The sequence below is a fragment of the Balaenoptera physalus genome (genome assembly GCF_965194825.1).
Source record: "Balaenoptera physalus genome assembly, chromosome: 2".
Lineage (NCBI taxonomy): Eukaryota > Metazoa > Chordata > Mammalia > Artiodactyla > Balaenopteridae > Balaenoptera > Balaenoptera physalus.
The window spans coordinates 41,200,052-41,218,044 of record NC_138883.1 but is presented as its reverse complement, the minus strand read 5'-3'; the positions used below and the strand labels follow the sequence as shown (position 1 = coordinate 41,218,044).

General features: G+C 32.8%; 1 protein-coding gene and 1 long non-coding RNA gene across 4 annotated transcripts in view; one reads left to right on the top strand and one right to left on the bottom strand.

Annotated features, from left to right (window-relative positions):
• Nucleotides 1–8,017, top strand: part of PPM1A (protein phosphatase, Mg2+/Mn2+ dependent 1A) — a 39,644-nt gene extending 31,627 nt beyond the window's left edge. The window contains exons 3-6 of one of the 2 annotated variants that reach the window (XM_082450461.1): nt 280–397; nt 4,565–4,673; nt 6,110–6,167; nt 7,119–8,017. In XM_082450461.1, the coding sequence (XP_082306587.1) occupies nt 280–397; nt 4,565–4,673; nt 6,110–6,167; nt 7,119–7,148 (315 nt within the window). In that variant the 3' untranslated portion in view covers nt 7,149–8,017. The remainder of the gene's footprint in view (nt 1–279; nt 398–4,564; nt 4,674–6,109; nt 6,168–7,118) is intronic. The other variant, XM_082450462.1, reaches the window with a different exon arrangement.
• Nucleotides 7,280–17,993, bottom strand: part of LOC309655394 — a 78,087-nt gene continuing 67,373 nt past the window's right edge. For both annotated transcript variants that reach the window (XR_014260809.1, XR_014260810.1), the window contains one exon: nt 7,280–10,883. This is a non-coding gene — a long non-coding RNA (uncharacterized lncRNA). The remainder of the gene's footprint in view (nt 10,884–17,993) is intronic.

Below are 17,993 nucleotides of genomic sequence, written 5' to 3'. Positions count from 1 at the left end.
AAATATTTGTTTTATAGAACTTTAAACTCTATTGCAACAATCATTTTTTTAATCTGTAGTGTTTCTCTCCTGTCTTTTGGGGTATTGGTTATCCTGTATACCATATGTACAATATATGTATTGGGGGTGCCCCTCCACATGTGCATATATATTCTTCTCTCCTTAAAAACAATATATATTTTCACTAGAACAAGTGTAATTGGCATGACTGTAAAGGTTCTCAAAGCTTTGAAGAACAAAAAGAAAACAAAATGTTTTCTCAAACTTTTTTCTTCCCAGGGAAGTCGAGACAACATGAGTGTGATATTGATCTGTTTTCCAAATGCACCCAAAGTATCGCCAGAAGCAGTGAAGAAGGAGGCAGAGTTGGACAAGTACCTGGAAAGCAGAGTAGAAGGTGGATCATTTAACAAAAAATAAGTAGCTTTGTTAAAGAAAAACCTCAACATAATCAAACTTTAACATTTTAGCTCTTAGACCTTTACATGCCTTTGACATTTAGTGTACAAAAGTGGGAAAGGGCATTTCTGTAGTAGCTGTTTAGATATTTGTTATTGTCCTACCACAGTTATATTAGAAATAGCAACTCGGATGGCCCAGTACATTCTGTTCAGGATACTTTTGTTTAAAAAGGCTAAAGTGTTGTGTGCTTTCAAATTCTTGATGAATTCATTGGCATGAACAATTTTATGCCAGGGAAGTCTAATTTGTGGTTTATTTAATTATAAACAGATTTTTTTATGATGGTGATAATTTGAATACCATCTTTCTGTGTAAAGCTGTGTGTATGAATTTAAGATCTTTGGGACTTTTAAAAAAATGACTTGAAGATCATAGCCTGGTTATTAACAACTTCCATGTGCCACAGCTTTTAAAAATTTATTTTAAACTGTTCCAAAGCGTCTTGCCTAAGCCATAAACTGCCTCACCTAGACAATGTAAACCTGAATAGAAGACATACCTGGCATATATCTCTACCTGGCAGAAATATAAATGCTGAATAAAATCAAGAAATAAGTTGGGAATTACAGAAGTGTATTTGTCATAATTCTGCAAATTACTTTGAGACAATTAGAAAGGTATTTGTAACTCTCAAGTGTAATGCCTTTAAATATTTGAAAAACTTTTAAATGATCATTGATGCAGCTACTATTTGCCATAAATATTAAGTCTCCCCAGAGAATTCCAGTTTAGTGCATATATGCAATAAGCATGTAGATTATGCAGTTTCTTTAAGCAGAAAAATTTGACATGCCAATAATAGTGTTAAAATGCATTTTTGGCTCCTAATGTCATTACTTTGCACGTTAAAGACCTTTAATAGCATGTAAACATTGATACACTATACACTATTATATCCTGTGCCTGCATTGTTAAAATTAATATGCACTTTAATTTTGTTTTCTCCCTTTTTACTGTTTGATACCAATTATAATTAGTCTGATACTAGAATCATGGTTGTTTTTGAGTTTTCAGTACTGTTTGGAGCTGCTATTTTGTTTTTATTTCTCTCCCCTACTTGATAGTGATATATCTAGTATATGTATATAGTATTTAGTATTTCATTCACTGGACATACTATTCAATGAGTTTGTTTCCTCACTGTTTCCAGGGGTCTTGGAAATTTTTTGTTTTAAGTGATTCATTTCAGTATGTTATCAGTGAGATAAAATATTTAGAATGCTACCAAGTCATAGCACATTGGTTCAAACTGCTGGTTAGTGGAAAAATATGAAACCTGAAGAAGAATATGTATTGGGATATGTTGATATTTAATATATTGGCACTTTAACCTGAGTGTACATGTTTTCTTACCAATTTAAAGAAATAATTAGTTTTATTTACTATGAAATGGGGTCAAATTTTAGAAATGAATTGCTATTTTTTCTCTTTAGTGTGCACTCTTAAGTTTTTGGTGCAATTCTAAATAATTGCTTTAGATAAGTAATTTTATGTTACAATATTAAGTTTTATATTGCTTATTATCAAGCAAGAATTGCCACCTGAACAGACTTTACATTAATACTCAATATTTTTGGTATGTTGAAGTGTTGTTATACTTGTACTGTTCAACTGGAGATTATTATGTCATAAATTAAATACAGTATTATTTACTGAGGTAGATTTGATGAGACTGCATCTAGTTAAATATTACAGTAATTAAAACCACTACTATATTTAAAAACATAGAAAGAATGTAACTATTTGCATTGTAAAAGTTGTTATATGTCTTAAAAAGTGATAAATACTGCAATCAGCTTCCAAAACAGGCACTGAATACCTTTTTCTTTTTTTCTTTCTTTAAATACATGCCTTCACTAAATTGCTGTGACCTATTAAACCTCATTTTATTTGCTTTGAATACTTTTGGCTTCTCTGTCCACACCACAGAAAAGGACAAAGGCTTTTTAGCTCTCCTCCTATGATATTCTAAATACTTGACTCTCTAGGGTTGTGAAAAGATTCAGCTCATAATTTAAACCATACCACTTAAGGTCGTGGTCCTTCTAAGCCAATTTAAGAGGATACTTGTGTCATGTATGTATTTTTATTTGCTACTGACTGCCCAAGCTTTAAAGTTGCTAATTTGGAGAAAACTGATAGAATCCCTCAGACTTGGTGGAGGGGCGGGGGGCAGAATATGTTTATACATGAGTATGTGGAACATGGATATTCTATACATATATATATATTCCTTAATAAAAGCATTCAGTCTTTTTACAATTCTAATTAAAGTGTATAGTCCAAGAGCAATTAAAGGAATATTTCTTAAAATTTCTTTTTCTTTATTTTTTAAAGCAGAAAGAAGCAAAGCTAGTGTAGTATTAATGGTCAGATAGTTTTAAGTCTATTGTCCCATGTGGAATAGGAGATATAACTGTTTTTAAAGTCTTATATTATTTTTTTAAAGAATTTGTCTTCCTGTAATTTTCTTCACAATTAAAATATCCTAATTTTTATATTTTAACAAAGAAGATGTATGAAACATCAAATATAGATGATTCAAGGTAATGTTTTTAGACCTGAAACCATCATTGATTGAATTTATCATCAGTGTTCATTTATATTGTATCTAGTTATCTATCCAATAATTGTATTGGCTTAGCAGAGACTGTATGTTAAGTGTATTACAGCGTTAGAGTGTGAAATTGTGCAGTTTAGGTAAACATCAAATTCCTTTATTTTTGTACAGCAAATTTCCAGCATTAGAATCATGTAGAATAAATATACTAGATGTTAAAGATTATACAATAAAGGAACTTGGCAAACCAAATCTGAGATCCTTGCTTTTTGTTCAGATTAAAGACTGGTTTAAAAAAAAGTAAAAAAAGCAAAAAATAAAAGATGGTAAAATTTGGCCTTAATCCTCAAAGGACAGTTTGAGCCATTTAAAGAAGTATGGGTAGCAATGTCTGTCTTTTAATATGTGGCTTTAATGATGAATTAATATTTTGAAACTTGATCAAAGGATGAAAGGTCTTTACATGCATTGTTATTTTCAAAGGTATTTACAAATTGAGAACTAGAATGATCTCCAATGATGACAAAGAAAATTTCTTAGTGTAAATAATGGAAAACAAAAAATTGAACATATAACTTACAAATACCCTTGGCATGATCTTACGTTTAGAATAAATATGCTGAAACTCCAGGTAAAGACTTCCTGTACTTAAAGTGAATAGTTTGAGAGCTCTTTAACTTGTCTGTGCGTAATGGTTGGTATTTTGTGGTATGAATAACAATATGCATCTGCATGGCAACACTGCCGATCATATCACTCTACCCATTTAATAACTGAATGTTTTGAAATTAACAATTTTAAATACAGTTGTATGGTTTATCATATTTTTTCTTTTTAAAAATTTTGTCCTGAAATTTAGCCTTTTTCCATTCTGTAGGCTTTGTTCAAGTAATCAACTAAGGAAATGGTATATATCTATTTATTGCTTAAAGATACTTTAGACAAAAGTTAAGCTGAGAGTGGTGTTCAAGTACATGACCTATTCTGCACATGCTACTTAAGTATCATTTTGCAAATATAAACATGTAAATATGATTTGGGTTAGTATATAATCAGTAAATCCCCCATACTTAAAGTTTTTTTTTTCTTTTTTCAAATCTTGAAATTGTTTATTTTTTTAAAAAATCTGTGTACTGTATTTTCAGGGCAAAGTTCAGGAAACATGTTTCCAGTCTAAAGAGAGGAGTTAATCTCCTCAGATGTAATTAGTTGGCATCTTAAGAGGAATATCCTCATTTGTACACACATATCCCTGATTATGGTAATACATTGATTTTAATATGAAATTTTTTCACATTTTTATCTTGTTTATTTTCATTCTTTGAAGTTAATCTGGAAAGTATTGTATCTCTTGTATCATTTTGTACATCCCTTTGTCATCAATTTTCAAAGGTCAATTTGATTTTTACTTTTTTATATAGTTTAGAAAATCTCAGATGTGGTAAATGCCATCTTTAAAAACCTAAGTTATCTTTGTTTCGGTTTTTTAAATTATTATTAAATTTGGATAACACTTACAAAAAAAGTACTTCTGATTCCCAGAAATCATAAAGAAGCAGGGGGAAGGCGTCCCTGACTTAGTCCATGTGATGCGTACATTAGCGAGTGAGAACATCCCCAGCCTCCCACCAGGGGGTGAATTGGCAAGCAAGTGAGTTATATTCTGCGTACTCTTACCATCTATCTCTGTACATGAAAATGTTAGGTGTCCGTTGATCAAATGTGTATTTACCTAATTTCTAAAGTGACTTCAAAATGTTTAACCTGTGGTTCGGTGTTTTTCAGTATTAATGATATATGGTGCTTACTTAGAATAGGTATCAGAATATCATTGTAACTAACTACACTGAAGGCTGTCTTCAGTGGAGGCTTGGATTACACTGATTGCCTCATATAGCATAAATGAGATAATACAGTGAAAGAAATTTTTAAACTAAATTACATAGTACTACAAAATTCTAAGTGTCATTATTATTCCTACTATTATAATTTGATTTTCTTAATCCCTGGATAACTGAACACCCCATGGATGAGCGTTTTTCTCTTCTTCCATCTGGGCCATTTTTCTGTATCTCTGATTTTCCTAGTGTTTTTGGTTGTTGATGCTGGTTGGTTGGGTTTTGGTGTAAGGGAAGATAGGTAGATGCCTTTCTTGCTTTTTTTCTCTTTTCACTTTAGTTCCTAGAACTGTGGGCTAATATGTGTTAGATACTAAGCTTACATCTTTATAAACTACAGTAGAGACTTTAAGCAATTTTATAATTCACGGCTTAAAACATTTTTACCTCAGATATCCATGTAATTGACCTACAAATATATATTGACTAATTTCCTTGGTCCTCCACTTGATCTGTAAGTGTAGCCATGTTGTTTAATCATTTCATGTAACTGTAAAACTTCCTGTTTGAAGGTTTTATTTTTTGGAAATTGTTTCTTCCAATATGATCTTCTGTGAAATGACTGTCTATAAAATTGCTTCAAATCAGTTTTGTAAGTAGGGAGGCTTATAACTTATAAATACCATTACTGATTTCTTACTTTTAATAAAATATTATACAAAAAGTAATTCCTAGACTTGCCCAGGAAATGTCATATTTGACATTTCAGTTTTAATAGAGCTTTTTTAAAGGGGCATTATGAAAAGCAGAAATTTAAGTGTAAAATATCTAAATTATTTTACCATAACAGATATTGAAGTTATTTCTACTTCAAAACATTAAGCTCTTAACCAGAATATATTAATATTATATCTTAAGAACTGCAATGTCATTTCTGACTCATAACCACTAAATGCCAGTTCAAATAGAAGTAGCCCATATAGACTGATTTTTTTTTCCAAGCCATGACTTTTAGTCTTCTATTAATTGCATTAGTAGGGTGTTAACATTCTAGAATAAATTCACCGCTACTTTAACAGTGGGGCCCAAATATCTTAAAGTATGGCTCACTTATTGACAGTAAGAAATAGAACTAAAATAATTTAAGTGATGATTATCTTTGACATTTTAATGAACACCTGGCTATGAGTTACTAAGCAGTTTTGTGCTCTGAAGAATTAACTTTCTGCATTTTTTTTTCTAAATTTAGGCGGAATGTTATTGAAGCCGTTTACAATAGACTGAATCCATACAAAAATGATGACACTGTAAGTGGCATTTAGCTCCCTCTGCTTTCCCTTCCCCTCCACTCTAAATGCATATCCTTCCTACCTGTTTTTGCAGAGCTGTTCATTGCACCCATTCTCTTACACACACCCCTGACTGATTGCTCTGAACTCTGCCAGAACCACAGTTCTAGTGCTTGAGGATATAATCATGGTGAGTGGCCATTTAACTCAAAAAAGAAAGTCCCTTTTATTCTGGTTTTTTTAAGCCTCTCCAAGCAATCAACTTCAGAAGTTTTCCGCCCCTAAATGTTTTTTTGAAGTTGGGAATATCTCTGCTCAGAATCTTGAATTAATTCTGAGTTTTGTAAGCAGCTGTAACAGAGCTTCAGAATGCCCATCTCCATTAATGCCCATTCTTTGCCAAGAACCCTGCATATTTCATTTAAATACTAGAGAATTCTGTTTATATAAAGACGTTTAGAATGCCATATTCTCCAATTAAGTTTCCTGTTACAATTCTGTTGTAGTATGGTGATTACAGAAAAGTGGTAACTTAAAATCATTTGGGCCTGGCTCTGAAATATTTTATATATTGCATTATGAAGCTTCCTCAAATCTCTTATTACTTGAGGTTTTTATGCAATAAAAACTTGTAAAGGTAGTGTTTTAAAAATAAATTCAATAAATTATTGAAGAGAAAAATAAAATTCTTTTTAGTAGTTGATTGGTTTAGAAATACATTTGGTCAACTTCATGGTAAAATCGTATTTCAAATATTTTATTCCAAAACAAAACAAAGTGTTCACAATTCTTTGAACAGATTAAATATTGATATTTCATAAACACATGTACACATATTATATATTTTAGAAAACATTTATATTCTAAAGGTCAGCTTTACAAAACCTTATCTTTCTTCATTACCCAGGAAATAATGCATCTCTAAGTTTTAATTTAGTTCCTTGTTTTGCTTTGTTTCCTTTTATAAAGGACTCTACTTCAACTGATGATATGTGGTGAAACTGCTCATCTAGCCATGGAGTTTACCTTCACCTCCAAAGGAGAGTACAGCTCAACTTCCTTGAACCTTTTAAACATCCATCTTCAACTTTAAAGAAGGGCATGTATGACATGGGTGAGAGTGATTACACGAGAGAACTTCAGCAGTACCACAGCTAGCCCAGAACTGATTTTTTTTTTTTTTTGTAAATTTGAGACTTATGTAAACGTGATTTCAAACCATAATTCATGTTGTAAATCAGACTCCAGCAATTTTTGTTGTATGATTTTGTTTTTTGTAAAGTATAATTGTCCTTGTATAAAATGCTCATATTTAATTATGAATTGCTTTAAATCACTATCAAAGTTATAAGAAATGTTTGGCTTGTTGTGTGACGCAATAGATATATAGCCCTTTCAAGTCACGCTGTGTTTGGACTTGGGGTTGGGACAGGGAGAGCAGCAGCCATGTCAGCTAGACGCTCAATTGTGCACGTGATTATGGAGAATTATTCCAAAATCTTACAAAGCTGAATATCCAGGGAGTTAACTGAAAACTAGTTTAATGTTTTTGGCAGTGGGATTGGCATTGTCCATAAAGCTGGTCCCTTCATTTAACTGTCTTTTAGGTTCTCTCCTTGTTGCCATGAGTATTACAGGTAATACAGTATATTCATAAGAATATCAATCTTGGGGCTAAAATGCCTTGATTCTTTGCATCTCTTTTACAAGTCCTTACATTTAATTACTAATTGATAAGCAGCAGCTTCCTACAAATAGTAGGAGACTGCCACATTTTTGCTATCATGATTGGCTGGGCCTGCTGCTGTTCCTAGTAAGATATTATGAATTCCATTTTATCAATAAAGCTTGATTTAACAAACAAGAAATTTAATCATGTATGTGTAATTCCTCCTTTACTCCGCCCTTATTTTAAAGCACCATACCATTGTAAATGAGAATTTTTCTCATGGGGAAAGATGTTAGTCTCTTTTAATTGGAAAATACTGTAACTCAAGGCATAAATGGAACTGTTTCCCTTCCATTAGAAAGACTATAAAAGATTTAAGTCTCTGTTGTTCCTTGATCTATTTTTAAATGGGTTTCTTTCAGGCTGCTTATTTTTTCATTAAGATGTGTTATCAGCCTGAATTTGCCTACTGTTTAGTTAAAATAATTGTCAAAGCTTGACAATCTAACAATCTATCGTAGGGGTGTATGTGTGTTTGTGAGTGTGTGTTTGTCTGTGATTTTTAATTAGCCCATGTCTTTAGAATCGAAGTAGTTAAGATGTATTTAGTGATTTGAAATATAGCATGTTGATAATATTTAGCTGTCGGCCTTTAAAAATAACTTTCAAAAGCTTAAAGAATTGTAGATATAAAAATAACCTAAGTTAATTTAGGCTTAAATTCCTCTGATTAAGCATGTGAAAGTAAGTTTTAAAATCTGTCACATTGAAAAGACTCTACTGTTCTGTGCCCTTCTGTAATTTTGTCTCCTTAGGTTGAATATTGTATTTAATCACCATGTAATTTAATCATTCAGTAAGCAGATTCCCCACTAGAAAACTATTAAAATGTAAGGTATAAATACAACACTGAATACAAAATCAAAACTGTGTATAAAAGGTAGTATAATTTTGTTATATTTGTTTTTTCCCTAACTTGGAAATATACGTTATTTGTATATATAGCCTTAAAACTAATGTAAAGTTAGGGGAGTATTGGGAAAAGTAATGTGAAATATCTCAGACTTAAGTAGTTATATACCAGCAAAATCTTTTCATTATCCCTCTTATTTGGGAGGTGATTAAATGTAACTTAATTGTATTTAATTTATATCTTAATCCGGCATGAAGAAAAACAAGTACTATTTATATTTAGAAATTCATAACAGTTGGAATTACAGAACCAATTCCATACTTAACTTACAAATAAATGCTTAATGTCTAAATCTGTGGTAGAGTGCGAAGTATGATAATGTTCTAAGTTATGACTGTAAGCATCTAAATGTACATTTAATGAATACCAGTGCTTCTAGTATAGATTACCAGTACTGAAAACTAAATTCCTATTATAATTCCTTAATTTTTAAGTAGACTAAAGTTTTTAGTTCTGGAAATTTCAAAAACTTGAACTGGATTTTGAGATGCAAAATCTTAAATCGTAAGTAAAATATGTGATGGAAAGCTACATTTCAAACCATAGTAGCATATTTAGAGACTTTTTAATTTGAGGGTCTTTAAAAAAGAGAAGGTTAAAATATTCCTCTGTTAAAATGTTAAAATTATTAGTACTGAAATTAGGCCTGGAAGTGAGAGAAAACTGTATTAAGTGTGACCTAAGAAGACTAAAGCTTTTCCACATGAGTCAACATTGCCATACTAGATAGAATTTTTAATTATAAAAATACAGGAAAGAAGTATACATTATAATGGCAAACTGTGTGTGTTCTTGATTCCTGGGGCTAATGGTGGTGGTGGGGAACCAGCCACACTTTAAAAGGCACTTTTGCACCTCTCTTGTGCACTTCATTTTTGTACCACTTAAATTCTTGACCTCCCACCCCCTTTTGTGTGCTAATTAGCATCTCAGGGCAATGCCTCAATTTTTTGATATGTTGTATGTTATTTTCTTTGGAGGGAAAAAGTTCTTGTGTGATGATAACATACTATTCAAATGTACTTTCATTTAAATGTTTTAACAGGATGAACCCACTTTGCTGCTTTTAATAGGAAATTCATTTTGTATAGCAGATTTTTGTTGCCCTAACAATAATTTCACTGATCTCTTATTGTTTTAGCAAGGTAAGCTCTCTTAATTTCCACTTTCTTAGGGAATATACTTTTACAGATAACAGAAACAGTTCTCAGTATTAGCATTAACTTTAAAAAATCTAAGTGGTATTTTTCTTATTCAGCTTTAGAACCGTTTCAAACTTATTTTTAATTATGATGCATTAACTTGTTTCTAGAGTTCTATGCAATTAGTGTACTGCTCCAGCCACTTTTTTTTTTTTTTTACTACATAAAATTAAGAAATTTGGAGTAAAGAATAAATCAACTATGTAATTCAAATAATCTGAATTATAGCAGTACTTTTAGTGATCATTTGACCATATATTAATCCAGCTAGTAACTCACCTTTTCTACAAAATATATAAAGTGTTAATTACAAAACACTGTTTTAGGGTAAGCACCTTGGAACTATAAAGAAATGAATAGGTCCTTGCTCTCAAGGAGTTTACATTTGAATAGAATTTATAATCTAATATATGTTAATATTATAACTGGATCAACTCATCCAAAAAATAGTTACTGCTCACCTGCTGTCTGCTCGATACTTTCCTGAACAAGGCGTGTCTCTGCCCTAAAGAACTCATTTGCAGTTCCTTTAGTCACTTGAAAACTCTTTCTTCTGTTTTATTCTTCTCAAAGTTAAAAATCGAATTCAAAAGAAAATTTTGCTTTGCATAATAATAAAATTGGACTGATGAGGCTCAAGTCTGTTCAGTATGCTTGATTGCCTTTCACGAATGGCTTATATTCTTCCTGCTGACAGCAGCAAATCAGAGAAATAAGGTAATGTATTGAATATTTCTTAGAATTCTCCAACCCTGGAAATACTGGTGGAATTTAAGGCATTTAAAAACATATATCTAGGACTTGCCTGGCGGTCCAGTGGTTAAGACTCTGCACTTCCAATGCAGGGGACGCAGGTTCAATCCCTGGTTGGGTAACTAAGATCCCACATGCTGCGTGGTGTGGACAAAAAAAAAAAAAAAAAAAGTAAGAACATGTATCTAGCTAAATTTATCTTATTTAACCAAAAGTGTGTATTTTCTTGAAAAAACAATGCCAATGTTAATATCCAATTTTAGCTAAGTGATTACTGTGTTTTAATTTTGTTAAATAATTTTACTGACCATCTTTACTGGACAAATTCATATGGAAATTCAGTTTGCAGTTTCTGAAAGAACTGATGAAACTGGTTACAGGGGTTTATTTTGTTTTAATTTTGAATTTCATGGTGTATACTTTTAATTCATAAAGTTTGAATGAGAGGTTTAAACCTTTAATGTTTTGATTGCCATTTGTACAGTATTATGTTAGGGTTTGGTATTAGAAAATATTATGTAAATATTTCAGTATATAAATATTTCTCATTTGAGGTTTTTCTTCAAAGAAAACTTCTAGAGTTTCATATACTTTTGCTTACAAATACTGCTTGGTGAGTTGACCGTTTTTAAATTAAGTGATCTAGTCTTCTGATTAAGTTTTTCTTTTAGGCGTTAGAAAGACTTCTTTATACTTTAAAATTTTAGAAGCTTAATTTTACTTCTTTCTATAACATGCTATGAATTTGGGGTTGTATTTGTTTTAAATTTTATATACAGTACTTCAGAATATGCTTGAAAGATTTAAGAATACATTTCTAAATGTTATGAGTATAATACTGTGTTGTTTTGTTGGTCAGAATAGTTAAATGTCAGTTAAGTGTCAGTTATTACTAATAGAATGCTACACAGAGATGATGAAAGGCATTTGGTTCCACTTATGTTCCCTCTGACACAGATTCTTTCCCTTTTTCCTGTTTTATATATTTAGTGGCCTCTGCTCTCGTGTTTTCCTAATTATATTACCAGCGGGTAGGAGTGTGCCAGTCAGAAACACTGAAATGTATTAAAATTGAAATTGTAGTTGACAACTTACACTTTTATAAGATGGGGGTGGGGGGGAGGTTGTTTAACTTGATGTAACAACCGAGTGACATTTTTTCTCCCTTATCCTGCAGGAAATGTTGCTTCATTTCCTCTACTACCCTCTTGGTGGCTTCTCTTTTTTCAAACCAAAACAGGCCAGTTCCATTTTCTTGAGCAAGAAAGCTTAGTGCATTACCTCACCAAGGCCAATTAATACTATGTAAACCTGGGCCAAAAATGGGAAAACGTGGGAAATGAAGGGGTGGGAAGATGCCAGTGAGGAGGACAGAGGAAGATTACTCTTAATTATTTAAAAAGCCATAGGAAGGTCTTCCTTGGACCTAGCTGTATATTATTAAGAACTGTTGCATCACATAAACCAGCAAGAACCAGCCTTTGCTTCTGCAGATAATTTGATTTTCCCAGCAAGGCAAATAATGATAAAAAATTACTGCATCTCCAACATAGAAACAACTGAGAAAAATAAATGCAATGTTTCTTCACCACAAAACCCAATCCTTCAGTTCTTTTCATTGTTTCAAAAACCCAGTTTTCTATAATAGCTTTCTCGTTGAATTAAATGTTTAGAAAAATTGTTTAGAATTTTTTCTTTCTTTTTACATTGTCCTGATCCAGTAAAGGACATTTAGTAACATTTGCATTTGTATGGTACTATTTGAAGTTAGATTTGTGTAAGAGATTGGGTAGCTGCAGAACCAAATTAGTACTGTCTTAATTAGGTATAATGAATGGCACAAATTCATTGCAGCAATGCTTCTTAACCTTTCAGGGTCACAGGCCCTTTGAGACTGAATAATCCTAGGAATTTGGCACCCAGGAAAATGCATATAATGTACATACCTCCCCAGAGTTTACAGTACTGCAGTGGTTCATGGGCCACTGTAGTATAGGTTAAGATCCTATACTACAGCATAACAGAGCATCAGCATTTTTCCTTCAAAGCCCATAAAAAATATTAACACATCAAGGACGTCAAAATAATTTGAGTCTATTTTAAGGAATCGGTTTTTTTTTTAAAGATAGAGTAGGTAGATGGGTGTCTAGGTAGAATCTGATATTAAAATAATCCTTTTTAAAATTCGTATCTTGGGGGGGAAAGAGAATGATTAGTATTTGGACTAGTTTTGGAGGATAACATCATTTCTAAATTTGCCACTTTTGAATCTCAACAAAAAAGAGGTAAAATGGAAATGTTCATGGAACATTTCTGACCTGCATAGTATAGATTTAATATAGTCACCGACAGCACATTTGACTTGTCAGATCTCACTCAGGTTTTAAGATTTTGAACTTCCTGGTGTCAGAGTTTATTAAATGTTTAATTCATTTCAAATTATGAGAGGAATTAGGTGTTTACTGATACATAATGTTAAAGTAGGATCTAACATACAGCCACCAATGTACAGGACTGAGATTTCTCTTAAACATAACTACCATGAAAAAATTGATTAGCTTGTTGCATTTGTTGCCAAAATTGGATGTTCGGTTACAGCATATTTAATTCCCATTTGTGGGAATTTTGAAATGTAGAGACTGTTGTCTTACCTGGTTAGCCCTTAACTAAGTCAACAGCATATCTGCAGGAAAATATCTTATTATTTATAGTAATATGCCCGAATACTGCTTGGTTTCACTCTTGAAATGATTTATTTCAATTAATTTATATAAATGTTATGAGTGGAGAGATCATCTACATGTTAAAAGCATGTTGCATTATATATCCATTTTTCAAAATCCATACATGTAAAACTAATAACAATTACAGAAGTATTTCCTAAACACAGTGTTTAACAAAATTCTCCACAGTAATTCACCTACTGTTTGCAGTTTATGTGATCAAAACTCTTAAAGAAATTCCATAAATGTATATGTTGTATTATGTATCATTTCTTGGTCCAAAGAAAGTATGTGAATTCAGTTCTAACTTTAAGAATGTACTTTTTGTTTTCAAGTGCACTGAAGAAATTGCATTCAACCTGTGAGTGGTTGCAGATTGTATGAAATGAAAAGCAGAAATAATTCTAGCTTGCAAAACTGGTGCCACTAAATAAACAGGCAATTGCATAATGTGTGTGTATCTATGATTATTTGATACTGCAGGCAGCATTTTTGTTCTGCATAGAAACCTGGAAAATTTGAATTTATTTATTAGGAGACCTTAAGAAAATTTTTGTTCAACTGAACTTGGTTAATTTGCTTAAAAAGATAGATCTGATAGTCACAGTTTGAACTAGACTTGTCCCTCCCTGATTTTAGGAAGATGATTGAAAGCCAGTAAGTTCAGATTGATGATTATTTTCATGAAACATCCCAGAAGCCAAAAAGCCATAAGTTGTCCCCTTGGCAAGAACATACCGTTTGTCGTCTTATAGATGTATATTTCTTACTCCCTTAAAGAGTTGAGACTGCATGAGGAGTGGCCTGGAAATGGACTTCTCCACCTAGCTAGTATCCCTGGTGTAGTGCCTGCTTCGTATTAGACACGTGTTTAGGATGCTTACTTCCTCTGCTCATTCTGAAAATTGGTTGTACTACCTCTGTCCTGTGTTCATTCGTGTCTGAAAGTGTGACTTATTTTATAGGCTTGCATAGTTAGAGGGATTTTAGAGTACATTGAATTGATGATGTAAGTGAAGCTCTATGAACTGCAAGAGCTTATTTTGTTCACTGTAAAATGTGCAATGAAAACACAGTAATGAGGCATCATAGCCAAAGGTAGCAAGTCTTACAGCTAAGTAAGGTTGAAGTGAAAAAGGATTCGTTTGGCTTATGCATAACTAGTATCTGTTCACTGGTCAAATTGTGTCCTGAAGTTTTGGTTTTGTTTTTTTTGTAGTTATTCTTTTGAATGTTGAAGCTAGGTTTTTTGTGGGGTTTGTTTTCGTTTAGTAAAAATTGTTTCAGTTTTTTCCCTTAATTGATCACATGCTGAGAAGCTGATATTGGGGTACCCTTTTTTTGTTGTTGTTATCACTTAGTAGCTCAGACTTGAAATTCCCATCAAATCAGAGAAATTTTGATTTTAGTTGAAAAGTCTATTCTTAGATGAACTACCCCAAAAAACTTGGCTTGCATGCCCTCTCTAGGACTTGGTTTACTTGGCACAAAACCACTGGTAAAAGATTTGTGTTCTGCTGCTGCCTGTTGTCTACATGAGATTCATATTTATTCTCATACCTAATATAAGGTGATTCAGAGTACCTAAAAAGCTTTTTATAAAATTGTGTTTCATGTTAATAGTTGTACTGTTACCTGAATAGTGCATTAGCTAAACACACTATATGTGTGTCATTCTCTGCTATAGTTTGGGTACCAGCTTGGGTCTTCTGGATAAATCGTTTTCTCTGTGGCTTTCCTTATAGCTACACAAATGCTTTTCTAGACACTTGACCTAGTGAAATTGACAATATTTGATCATTTTTGATCTACCAAAATGGCAGTTTTTATCTGGTTCAATTTAATAGTTTCTGAAGTTACTAAATGATCAGATTGCAAGTCAGTACAGTTGACCCTTGAACAATGCGGTGGTTAGTAGTGCCGACCCTCTGTACAGTTGAAAATCCAAGTATAAGCTTACAGTCAGCTTTCCGAATCCTTGTTTCTGCATCAGCGACTCAACCAACCACGGATTGGGTAGTACTGTAGTACATATGTAGTGGAAAAAGTCCACCTATAAGTGGACTGCACAGTTAAACGTGTGTTGTTCAAAGGTCACCTGCACTTCTCAGTATTTATATTTCAATTAAATCATGTCTCCTTAGAATTGATCCTTAGAACTGGATGACAAGTTTAAAGAAAAGCTATAGCTTTGAAAAAATTTGCAAATATGAAGTTCGATAAATAGACAATACCAAATTTATAATTCCTACCTTGAAATTAAATGAAAGCTCTTAAGATAACTTTTTATTTTAAATTAATAACTTATTCTTTGTCTTTCCGACTTTTCACAGAGCCCCTATAGTTGCTCTAGGATAGATCGACTTGCTGCGTAGACATTTGGTATGAGAAATGTTATTCCAGCAGTGACCCAGAAAGGGAATAATATTGAATTTAAATGTTCAGGCAGAATTATAATAAAGCATAAAAGATAAGGTGGGAAAATGATGTTTATGGTTTTATTTTTAATTACATAATTGAGGTGAGTGAAGAGTTCCTTTCAGACATTTTATTAAGCCTGTTAAGATGTATGGATCCAACTCAGTCTGTGACTGTGAGACATCATTGAAGTTTCTGAGAATCATACTCTTCAGTTCAGTCCTTGTTAAAGGTGGGTGAAAGCTCTAACTTCATTCTGAGTGATGATCAAACTGATTTAGGTTGTAGCCATGCTGTGCCCTTCCTAAAGATCTTTTATATTTTGCTATTTGTGTTTGTTTTGGTAACAAGTATTTAAAAATCAAAGGGTTTGCTAGAAGAGTTTGTGACTAAGTCTAAGGTGTTATGTATGTACCTTATATTAGCATCCTGAAACCATTCCAGGATTGTCTTTTAAATTCTCAGTAACATTTTGAATGTATAATTGATTCTATTTAATGAAGAAAACAAAGTTTAACTATATGTCATTATGAGAGCAGAGTTATTCTCAATTATTTTAGCCATTGATCTTTTAACTGCCTACTAACAAAACTGAAAGGTTTTTTAAACTAAAAGTCTCCAAAACATTCCTAACAAAAACTAAAATTTTCTAGTGACTGGATGAAGTAGAAGCACATGGGAAGTAACTTTTTAGACTTAGCATTAGGCAAATAAAAGTATTCATGTATCTGATGTAAATTCAATTTTTATAACTGTCTGCCTTTTTTGATGTACTTTGACAGACGCTTTGCTGCAGTGATCCTTAATAGAGAGAGGTCTTATTAAGGGCAATAAAACTGCTTCTGTGCCTAGATCACAGAAAGGGAGCTTACTTGCTGTCCTTAGTATTTCCTTTTCTGTCTGAAATCAGAATGATTGCCTTGTTTTTTCCTTTGGTTTTGTCTTAAATATCTAAGTTCCTAGCCTACGTTCTGCTTTAGGACTTCTGTAATTATTTTTTAGAGAACCCTGAAGGCATTGAATTCTATATCCTTGGATATCATAAAGGTTTATCATGTGCTGTGTCCTGATTTTTAAAACATATAGACTGGACTGTTTAATGACAGTATGGTTATAAGTGTATTATATATGCATGTACAAATATCCTTGTTCAAGGTCAGCTCCACAGTGCCTGTCACTACTGTTACTCGTTCAACCTGACCTTCAGAGAGGTTTGCCTGCTTCACCACCAGATGGACTTGGCATCTGACAGGACCACAGTGTCAGTAAAAGCTTCATCTCAGGAGGATCAGGGCTCCAAGAAGGAAACTTCCTAGAGTGCAAGTCTCCGTAATTTGAGATAAGAATGCAGTAGCAATTTTTGAAGATCACATAGTTGGTGCTGTAAATCTGTTGGAACTGTCTTGATATTTTAGTTTCTTGGAGAGTCAAACAGTTCTATTCAAAACTCATTTGTTCAGGTATAAAAATTTGAATACTTAATGTAAAAAGACTTGTACTTTTTAATCTTAGAATCTGATTTTTCTTAGACATTAACTTGAAGTCATTTAAGGAAGTTGGCATTTTTCTTTTTGGCACAAGAGGAAGAAGGGAATGTGGAGGAGGGGAAGAAAAGGAGATAGCTACTAAGGGCAAGAAGAGGAGGTTGTTTTAAAGTAAAAAAGTATCTTTTTTTAAGTTAAGGAAATTCTGTTTTTCTGAAATTCAAAATGGAATTAATTTAGTCCCTAGAAATCATCTTTGTTTTATAGTAGTCAATAATGCATTACTGTTTGATGGATTAGTCAAGTCTCTTTTTGTTCTCCCTCCATTAAGTCCCTCCAAAGGCCCTATATTAGGAGAAGAAGGGGATGATCCAACTTCAGTTGTCAACTGTCACTTGTAGGTTCCATTAGGAAAGCAATTAAAATGAGGTTTAAGGGGCTTCCCTGGTGGCGCAGTGGTTGAGAATCTGCCTGCCAATGCAGGGGACACGGGTTCGAGCCCTGGTCTGGGAAGATCCCACATGCCGCGGAGCAACTAGGCCCGTGAGCCACAGCTACTGAGCCTGCGCGTCTGGAGCCTGTGTTCCGCAACAAGAGAGGCCGCGATAGTGAGAGGCCCGCG